Raw genomic sequence first — 10,852 nt, forward strand, 5'->3', positions numbered from 1 at the left:
CTCTTCCTGTTTATTCACTCATCAGCTATAGCCTGTGGTGACCTTTAGGTACCCATGCCCTCACAAGTCTTCTCCTTGCCATCGGATTAAAATCAGAGCGGTATTCATTTTACACGCTAGTACAAATGCATTTATAGTAATACCATAAGTGGATTTTGGAGGTGGCATTATTGGTAAGCTATTTCTAAGAAGTTTTAGGGCAAAAGGGCCAGTCAGTTTCCTACAATTCTAGTCCAGTACTTTTTCCTCAGAGACTGTGTCCCCAGGCTTTCTGCACAGGTCAGTCTATGCTTGTCCTGAGATGAAAGGCTGCTCACAAATCTGCCACCTAGCTGGTTGTGGGGAAGCACGGGACTTCGTTGGAAACCTGTAAGGAGCATTCTCCGAAAAGTTGGGGGCCTCTACGGGGACCTTGTCAAAGGCAGCAGCCCCTGCCTTGATTTTTCCAAACAGGTCTGAGCCTCCAGGTGTTTTGCTGGAATCTCTATGTTTAGTCTTTAGACCCAACCTCGTAGAAGCATGTGCTTTCTCAAGGATACTTACCCTGCTGATTGTATCTAGAGGTTAATTTGAGTTCAAGCTGTTGTTACAATAAAAGCCTAAGGAGGCAGGCAATCGGGGTTGCTTTGGTGTCTCCTGGCATACATGCCCCTGGCCTTCTCTTTCACAGAAACGTGTGTCAGAGTAGTCCATTCATCCATCGCTCAGGGTCTGCTGGTCAGTCCTGGCAGCTGGTTCTTCCTCTCCTGCTTCAGCCCCTACCTAATGCCCCACCCTTAAGACTCTCCAATCTTGGGTCCTGAGAATCTATTCCTCTGTCTCACACCATGGCACTTGGCTCATCTATCCTTGCCCTCCCCTCCAAGCGTGATGATCCAAGCGTGTCCTGTCAGCCAGAGAATGTGAGCCTGTGTGAGAGATTGTGTGTCTGAGTATGTTTTTGTTGCAGCTATGGGGGTGGGAAGACCGAAAATTGTGAATACTTCAGTCAATGTTCGAGTGATGTTACTTACAGATACTTGAGAACTAACATGGAGAGAGGAAATCCAGTTTGTCTGTACAAACTGAACGCATGAGATCTGCTTCCTCTTCATGATTAATTTGACCGTATGCACAATGGTAACCATACAAGTTGTCAATATGGGCCAGATAAAATTGTAAGCTATGTTTATTTACAATGTGACATTGTTTTGAACTTGTGTTCATTATCTACAATGATTTTCTACCCATGTACTCTGCTCACATGGGAAAAAAAATCAGAGGATTTGATTAGCATTTCTGAGATTAACTGCCCAGGTGCCTCCTCTCTTTTCTCTTGGCATCTGCTGGGAAGCTACATTGCAGAGGTCATGGTGGTTGCAAAGTACAAGAAAAGAGAGCATATGTAATACAAGGTGTAATTTTCCTAAAGCAGTATAAAACTGTTCCTCAGTACTCAGCACATATAGCTTATATTTACTGTATATGCTTTTTCTCTATTCTATTTACCACCTTTGATTCCTGGGAGATTAAATCTGCACAGCGTAGATACATACTAATATGATGAACTTTAAAATGTTATTTTCCTTCCTTTATCATCAATGATTATCATTTAAAGTTGTTATGAAAGCTTTGTGACAGAGGTTATACTAAAATTGAAAGTATACGAACTTACTGAAAATCATGTAAAAATTAGCTCTGTTTCTAATGTGGTTTCTCAGATTGATTAATTTATGCGATTGAATTGTTCTATTCTCTTGTAAACATACATTCACACTTTGCAAACTTGCACACCTGCAAAGTAAAGTGTGATGGTATTTGTGATGTTATCATTGTTTCATCAAGAATGATAACCCAGTCAGGTTACTTTTAAAATCTCACTTTACAGGCCATTATATATCACCTTCCTATTTCAATAGAGTGGAAATTGATTCCATAAAGGTCTTAAAGGTCAGAAGCATTGTAAATTTAATAATAATACTTTTAAAATACCTTGGCATTTATGAAGCGTTGTTGGACTAGTTTAGAAATAGTTTGAAGTTGTTATAAAGTTTAACATTGTATAAAAGGACTTCCCCAAAAGATACATGTATCAGTTTGGATATGGTGAACTTTTTTCTTTAGGGATGTATGTGTCTTTTAAAAGCTTAATGTCTTCGTATTGAAACCATGACAAAGATACCCCTCTAATAGGTTTCAGTCTGAATTTTAACAAGTATTATAGAAATCATGGAATTGTCTCTGTTTCTCCCTTTCTACTAGTATATCTTTCATTATTCCATTGTACCTCCCTTTGGCACTTATACACACTATCATGTAACTGGAACTATGTCAGGTGCTAGGGATCTTGAAATGAAAGGATACAATCAGTCTCTGCCCTCAAGAGACTAAGTCTAGTTGGTGAGAAGAAGTATAAAAAATTACAGTATTGGGTGTGGAGTTGTCAGGAAAGTCTGCCTGGAGGAGGTGATGGCTGAGCTGGAAGGATGCGTGAGAGATGACATCGAGATGAAATTAATCTTATCTGGAATATTAATGGGGTTTGGCCATGATAGCTTTCTTTATACCAAAAATGGCAGAGTAGGGCACCCCACGGTTTTATCCCTCCATTAAAGCAACTAATGAGCCGGCAAAAACTGTCAGAATCAACTTTGCAGAACTTTGGAATCTAGTCGAAAAATGTCTAACAACCAGGGGAAAACTTAATGAAGAAGCTGGTGCATTGCAGCAAGAGAGTTCTCTGGTGTTTTAAATAGTCTATCTATCCTTCCCCATATTCCACGCCTGTACTCCTGGTGCCAAGGACCTGAGGGGGCAATACAGACCTTGTTCTCAAAGACTTGTGGTTGTGTATTTTGATCTGTCTGGTGGTTCCCTGAAGGACTGGTGCACAGGGCCTGCCTTTGTTTCTCCTAACTCAGACCATTCTCAGGTTTGGGGCAGCTTCCCAGGTAGCATTTGATAAAAGCACTTAAAGGCACAAGTATTGGCTTTAGCAGCCCGGGACAACAGACAAGACACATCAGAAGGCCTGGGAAGAAACAGCTTTAGAAAGGAGATATGTCGGGGAATGTGTGCTTTTAAAAGCTCCTGTGTAAAGCATGGAATCAAGAAGGCCATGCATATGCCCAAGACAATACACATACTCAGAAAAGGCTTAATCTTCAGAGAATATCCTAAACTTTCACCTCTGGCTGACCTTCAGGGTCTGCACAAGCAGAAAATAAAGGTGAAGGCATTGTTGCAAATAGCCTGGCTAAGCATTGAAAGGAGTGTCCCAACACAGAGGCAATCTTCAGGGTGGGAGAGTTTTAAAAATTCTTTTTAAAAAAATATTTTGAGACTTCAGGTGGCTATCGATAGATTTCTAATCCATTGACCACTAAACCTATGGAACACAGACTTCTATGACCACATATGCTAAAGAATAAAAAGTTTACAAACATAATTTAGAAAAGTAACTAAAACAACAATCCTAAACAAACAGTAACAACAAACAAAACAAAAATTGAGTTAATTTTTGTGTATGGGGTGAGGAAATAGTCTACTTTCATTCTTTTACATGTGGATATCCAGTTATTTCAGAACTATTTTTTAAAGAGACTGTTTCTTTCCCATTAAATGGTCTTGGTACCCTTGTTAAAAATCAGTTGACCATAGATGTATAATTCTATTCCATTGATCTGCATGTCTATCTTTATGCCAGTATCATTCTGTTTTGACAGTCTTACCTTGTAGAAAGTGTGAACCCCCAACTTCATTATTTAAATAGTGTTTTGGCTACTAGGGTCCCTTGCAATTCCATGTTAATTTTAAGATCAACTTTTACATTTCTGCAAAAAAAAAAAAAGGACTCAAAGTTTTTTTTTAAAAAAATATATTTTATTGATTTTTTACAGAGAGGAAGGGAGAGAGATAGAGAGTTAGAAACATCGATGAGAGAGAGAAACATCGATCAGCTGCCTCCTGCACATCTCCCACTGGGGATGTGCCCACAACCATGGTACATGCCCTTGGCCGGAATCAAATCTGGGACCTTTCAGTCTGCAGGCTGACTCTCTATCCACTGAGCCAAACTGGTTTCGGCAGGACTCAAAGTTTTAAGGGGGATTGCATTGAGACGATTTTGGTAGTTTGTATGGTTTTTAGGAATTTGTGTTTCATCTAGGTACCTAATTTGCTGGCATGTAATCGTACCTAGTATTTTCTTATAATCCTTTTTATTTCTGTAAGATCAGTAGTAAATGTCCTCCCTTCAAATCAGATTTTAGTAATTGAATCTTTCTTTTTCTCTTGAACAATCGTCTTAAAAATTTGTCAATTTTATTGATCTTTTAAAAGAACCAACTTTTGGATTTACTTTCTCTATATTTTTCTCTTCTCTGTTTTGCTTCTCTTGATTCTAATTTTTGTCTTTTTTTTCCTTCTGCTTGCTTCTAATTCCTTAAGGTGGATAGTTATATTATTAATTTAACAGTTGTAGGTTTCTTTTTTTAAATGTAGGCAGCTATAAATTTCCCTCTGAGCACTGCTTTCACTGAATCCCATTAGTTTTGGTATGTTGTATTTTGTTTTCATTAATCTCTACTTATTTTCTAATTTCCCTTGTGATTTTTTCTTTACCCACTGGTTATTTAGCAGTGTTGTTTAATTTTCACATATTTGTATATTTTTCATTTTTTCCTGTCTTATTGATTTTAATTTCATTCCATTTTGGTCAGAGGACATAGTATGATTTCAATCTTCATAAACTTATTAAGACTTATTTGGTGGCCTAACATATGGTCTATCCTGTAACAGCTTCAATGTGCACTTGAGAAGAATATGTAGTGTGCATTTTTTGGGTTGACTGTTCTGTAGATGTTTGTTAGGTCTATTTGGTTTATAGTGTTTTTCAAGTCTTGTATTTCCTTATTGATCTTCTATAAAGCTTTCTGTCAATTTTGGAAAATGGAGTATTTAAGTCTCCAACTATCCCTATAAAACTGCCTCTATCATCTCTCAATTCTGTCTATTTTTGGCATATATTTTGAACTCTGATTTTAGGTGCATAAAGTGTATATACATTTATAATTGGTATATCTTGATGGATTGACATTTTCAACATTATATAATATCCTATTTATCTCAACATTTTGCCTGAAAATCGCTGATATTTGGAGAGCTACCTCCACCTGTCAATTGTGTAGCGTTTGCAAGGAACAGCTCCATTTCCCATAATTCTCAGGGAATGGGCCAAAGAAGGCGGGTCCCAGAAGGCCATGCGGCCTGACAGTTGTGACGCAGCACTTGGTCACAACGCTTTGGAGTTGGCGAGGTGCGATAGTCAGCTTTGGTGTTAGTGAGGAAAAGGAGGGCGTGAGGTAGGAAAGAGGCCGAGGCCGAAGCCGGGACTTGGCTGGGGCTGGACTAAGACTGAACTGGGAGGCGAGGGGCGCACGGATTGGCAGCCGCAGCTTTTATTTTTGACGGTGACGGTGGCGGCGCGGCCTCGTCGCCGGTGAGGTGGGCGGTTAACTAGGCCTCAGCGGCCATGGCGGCAAATTTTGGAGACTGTGCCGGCGGGTTCCGCCACGACGAGGTGATCAGTTTCATCAACAACGAAGTCCTCCTGAACGGAGGTGGCCGTGATTTCTACACGACCCTCCGCTCGCAGTCCTGGAACGAAATCGAGGACCGACTTCAGGCCGTCCTGACCGACCCGCAGGTACCGCGCATGCGCCAGAGGGCCAGCACCTGGAGCGCGCTCGCTTTGGGAGTGCGCGTGGCCGCGAGGCAGCGTGAGCAGTTAGTGTGCCAGGTCCGGCAGCTGCAGGACCGGGTGGAGGAGCTGGAGGAAACCGCCTCGGGTCTGGCTCCAGAGCTACAGAGGCTTCACGTGGAGCATGAGAACATGACCTTGCAGCTGTACTTAACACGGACTGCCCTGGAGCAGGCGCTGAATGAGCGTGATATGCTTCACTCACAACTGCCCCTGGTTGCAGGGTCGGTCCAAGTTGCCCGAATGAGCCATGAAATGATGCCTGGGCCTCAACCCGGGTGGTTCGGGGCCTCAGCATGGCCCCTGAATGAAGAGCAGCAAAGAAATATGGAGGCCATGGGGATGCCTGGCAGTCCCTGGGCCCAGAACATGCCACCACCTCTGCCAGTGTTAGTGCCATACTCATTTCCATTTCACCCACCATTTCCACCGGAATCCCCATTCTTGCCACCTCTACCACCAGGAGCAGTATTCATGGAAGCAGGAGGGGCAGTAATGCTACCTAACCCGCCTCCGGGGTTCTATACCCCTAACCTGCCTCCGGGGTTCTATACCCCTAACCTGCCTCCGGGGTTCTATACCCCTAACCCGTGGGCTGCAGTGTGGGCACAGGAGGAGATGGCCCCACTGTGGAACCATAGGATCCCCAGCCAAGAGGAAGGCCCTGAATTCCTTCAGGGTACAGTCCCCTTTGGGGACATCAGAAGCCTTAGCCAGGAACAAGATCTAGAGAGGCCACAGGGCATGGTGAACCTGAGTGATAATAGGAATCACAGCCATGAAGACAGTGCAGTGGGGCCCCAGGGGATAGTTCCCCTTTGGGATTGCTGGAGCCACAGCCAAGAACAACATCTAGAGAGGTCCCAGGGCATGGTTACCATGAGTGACATCAGAAACAGCCAGGAGGAAGGCCCAGAGAGACCCCAGAATATGGTCCCCCTGGAGGCTAGTGGGAGGCAGGGCCAAAAAGAAAGTTCAGAAAGACCTCAGGGGGTGGTTCATCTAGGGGGAAACAAAAGCCACTGCCAGGAAGGAGATCCAGAGAGTCCCCAGGGGACTGTCCCCCTTGGAAGCAGCGGGAGCCAGAGCCAGGAAGGAGATCCAGAGAGTCCCCAGGGGACTGTCCCCCTTGGAAGCAGTGGGAGCCAGAGCCAGGAAGTTCCAGAGAGTCCCCAGGGAACTGTCCCCCTTGGAAGCAGTGGGAGCCAGAGCCAGGAAGTTCCAGAGAGTCCCCAGGGAACTGTCCCCCTTGGAAGCAGTGGGAGCCAGAGCCAGGAAGTTCCAGAGAGTCCCCAGGGAACTGTCCCCCTTGGAGGCAGCGGAAGTCAGAGCCAGGAAGGAGATCCACAGACACCCCAGGGGACATCCCTGGGGGGCAGAACAAGGCATGACATGAGAGAAAATAAAAAGAAACAGCAGTTTTGGAGGCAGAAGTCCAAGCAACCAGAAGGGATAAGAGCCTCAGAATCCCAGCACCATGAGATGTCTGCCTTATACTACAATGGACAGAAATGGCACTGCAATTGGTGTAGAGGTGTAAATTTTCCATGGCGCAAGTTCTGCCATGTTTGCAGGAAATTCTGTATTTGAGAGTGGAGACCTGGACCCAGGACAGACTTATTTCAGGAAGGTAAGTAAGAATGTAAACATTACAAAGAAAAATAAGTTTTCCTAGGACAACCTTCTGATCAAAAAGTAACTCATTTACTTTACAAAAATTTTGAAACCAAAATTATCATAGAAAAAATTAAATAAAATAATCCATTATTCCATTACTCAAACTAACAACTTTTTATCATGGTGGGTACACACACAAACACATATGTATTTATATTATTTTTTCTTTTAAATTAGATTTATTGGGGTAACATTGTTTAGTAATATTTTTAAAAATAAACTCGAACAAAGAGAGAATGTTTTTTAATATCACACTCTTTAAATAGGGTATTTCTCCTAGTTGCATTTAAGTATGCAGGTGGTCTAGTCTGGATGGCTGATGCTGATTGGTTGACACCCTGGAGATGCTGAAGTCATGAAGCCTTTTTCTCCTTTTCACTCCTTTCTGTTGTCTTTAACCTCCTTTTCCTGATAATGCCATATCTTTGGCTGGGAAGAGCCATGGGTTTTTTAGAGTTATACGCTATATTGAATTTTAGAAGCACTGCTTTTCCTTGAAAATGCTATTGTTCCTTTGTAAACTACTGCAGTGTTCATGTTTGCTTGTTTTTTGTTTGTTTGTTTGTTTTTTTAAGTCTTACAGGTGAAGGCCTGATTTTGTGTTTCTGAGTCTCACAGAATTTGCTTGTTGCTGAAGAAGCTGAACCTGCCCCATGAAAAGATCTCCCAAGAGCCTAAAGATATCAAACCAGCCAAGAAGAGTGAGCAGTCAAGAAAGAAGAAATGTGTTGGCATTCATCAGGGGGGAGAATGGGGGCAAAATAATTTTGTTAAAATTTAATTTCTCTGTTGGGACAAGGAATTAATTGATAATATTGCAGTGTTAAATCCATAGATAGCAAATTCAATGAATTTGATGAAATTTATTTAAAAAAGTTATTCTCTAGCATGTGTTTGGAACTAGACTTATATGTTAAATATCTGGTGTACACGCCCTGGCCAGTTTTCGCAGTGGTTAGAACATTAGCTCATGCACCAAAGGATTACAGGTTCCATTTGTGGGCAAGGGCATGTACCTGGGTTGTGGGCTCCATCCCTAGCCTCACTATCCCTGGCCTCAGTTGGGAGGCAACCAATTGATGGATGTGCCTCTTGTCATATCGATGTTTCCCTCTCTCTCCCCCTCCCTCCCTTCTACTCTCTCTAAAAATCAACTGAAGAAATATCCTAAGGTGAGGATTAACAGGAAAAAAATACCTGGTGCACACATTATAACTTATTTGGTGAGTTTGGTTAGATAACAGAAGAGATACTTTGCCATTCATCAGGGGTAAAAGGGGGGGGCAAAATAATTTTGTTAGAATTTAATTTCTCTGTTAAGACAAGGAATTAATTGATAAGATTGCAATGTTAAATTCCACAGATAGCAAAATAAATCATAGGTGATTTCTTTGCCTTTTATGTAGTGTGACCCTTAGGTAAACCCAATTGAAATAACATTCAGATATTTTTGCAGTTCTGAGAGTAACATCAAATAGAAATGCTCATCACCTTAATCCCAATGGAGACGAATGGGCAGTGGCCAAGATCAGAAATAGCCTCACAAGGATGTAAGCGGGACTTTTCTAGTATTCTGCTGAGTTCCTCCCTTGAGAGGAACAGCTGTCCTGGTTGCCTGAAAGGCCACTGGGTGACTGTCTTAAAGAAGGGCAGTGCTTCAGGAGTGTTGGCTATACACTCAAGCCCTGATCCTCGGCCACTTTCATCGCAAGTCCCCTTCCAGCCAAGAGTGGATGAAGAGCAAAAGGAATTCCAAGGCCAGACGTTGCACTTCCCTTGGGAAGGCTAACGGGGTTAAAAATAGACTGGACTGGGTGGGACAGGCACTCTTGAGAATGCTCCTTCCACTTGGTGTATTCTGGGCAGGCTCTCCACTCCTGAGGCAGCTGCTGCAAGGGGGCAGCCAAGGTGGAGCGGGGGTGGGGGCAGGGAGGAGGATTTAGAACGATTCCTGGTCACAGGAACATACCTGGGTTACAGGTTTGAGCCCAGTCCAGGTGTGTATGGGAGGCAACCAATTGATGTGTCTCTCTCACATTGCTGTTCCTCTCCCCCTCCCCACCCTGTTCTCTCTCACCCCCTCCCCCTCTTTCCACGCTCTGTAAAAATCAATGGAAAAAATATCCTCACTCCTAGGGTGTCCAAGTCCACATAGTCCCTCAAAGGTGGGCATCTCTGCTGCTCTTGGGCCCATGGGGCACAAGAGATGAGGTATTTTTACCTAGACTCGGAGACCTAATGCCTGGGGTCCAGCCTCCCCGCATGCACCCAGAAGCCATTTCCCCAAGGCCCCGTCCCTATTGATAGAAATTTCTCTTCTGCACTTCTGTTTTCCATGGCACTGTTCCCTCCTTCCTGCGCACAAACCCATTAAAGTGCTCAGGATTCTGAAAAACAGCCAGGCTTAAAAATGCTCCCTGAGGCAAATGACCACCTGCTGGGTACAAGGGCAGCAATGGGGCAGATCACAGAAGTGATCCTGCCCCACCAACTTCCTCTCTTCCCTCAGAGGCCTGATTACCTGGATGCTGTGGTTACTTGGGAGGGCACTGGGGAGGAATGGAATCATCAGGAACATCAAGCCAAAGCTCCGTTTTCAGGATTGGGGCTGGCTTTCTGATAGTCTTGCGTGTGCTGATAGCTTCCTGGCATTTGGGGAGGATGGGACACAGATGAGAGTTGGGAATCTTTCAGCATTATCCATTTTGATGTACCATCAGGTCATTCTAGATCTCACCACAGTTGCTTCATTTATGGTTTAAAATGGACTCTGCTGTTCATTGGCATACCTTTAAGTGAGCATGAAGGCTGGCTTACTCTGTGCATAGCTTTTATATAGTTTAATGTATATATATAAAAGTCAAGTGACCAGAACGACTGGAAGGACCAAAATGACTGGTCGCTATGATGCATACTGAGGTAGCCAACCAGCCCGATCAGAACCCTGATTGGCACTCCCAACTGCCTGTGGCCCCTCCCCCTGGCCAGCCCAGCCTGATCAGCCCCCATCAGGGTGAGCCGGCCATACCCCTTCCATGCAGAAATTCATGCACCAGGCCTCTAGTCCTATATAATAATAGACAAACATGGTAATTAACCGTAGCTCCGACACGCTTCCCATTGGCTAATCAGGGCGATATGCAAATTAACTGCCAACCAAGATGGCGGCTGGAAGCCAGGCAGCTGAAGCGAACAGGAGGCTTGCTTGCTCCAGTGAAGGAGGAAGCCAACGTTCCCAGCCTGCCGCTGCTGGCCTCTCAGCTGCAGTCTAAGCAACTATGTTGCAATTATAGAACCTAAACAAACCCCAGAAACCTGCTTTCAGCCAGCCAGGCTTCAGCCAGCAGGACTGCAACAGTGTTTCAATTATAGAAGCCAAACAAAGCCCAGATACCTGCTTTCAGCAGCCGAGGTCTCAGAGCTAGAGCCGGCTTC

The 10,852-nt window shown here is 43.9% G+C and overlaps 1 protein-coding gene across 1 annotated transcript; it reads left to right on the forward strand.

Annotated features, from left to right (window-relative positions):
* Positions 1-5,505: 5,505 nt before the first annotated feature.
* TEX13C (TEX13 family member C) lies at positions 5,506-8,539 on the forward strand. Its single transcript, XM_006776036.2, has one exon. It carries the CDS (start codon positions 5,513-5,515, stop codon positions 7,328-7,330), a length of 1,818 nt encoding a protein of 605 aa, XP_006776099.1. The 5' UTR covers positions 5,506-5,512; the 3' UTR covers positions 7,331-8,539.
* Positions 8,540-10,852: the final 2,313 nt, after the last annotated feature.

The sequence above is a fragment of the Myotis davidii genome, unplaced genomic scaffold (genome assembly GCF_000327345.1).
Source record: "Myotis davidii unplaced genomic scaffold, ASM32734v1 scaffold569, whole genome shotgun sequence".
Lineage (NCBI taxonomy): Eukaryota > Metazoa > Chordata > Mammalia > Chiroptera > Vespertilionidae > Myotis > Myotis davidii.

Excerpts from the sequence above, each read along its gene's own strand:
- TEX13C (XM_006776036.2), top strand. The coding sequence starts at position 5,513 with ATGGCGGCAAATTTTGGAGACTGTGCCGGCGGGTTCCGCCACGACGAG.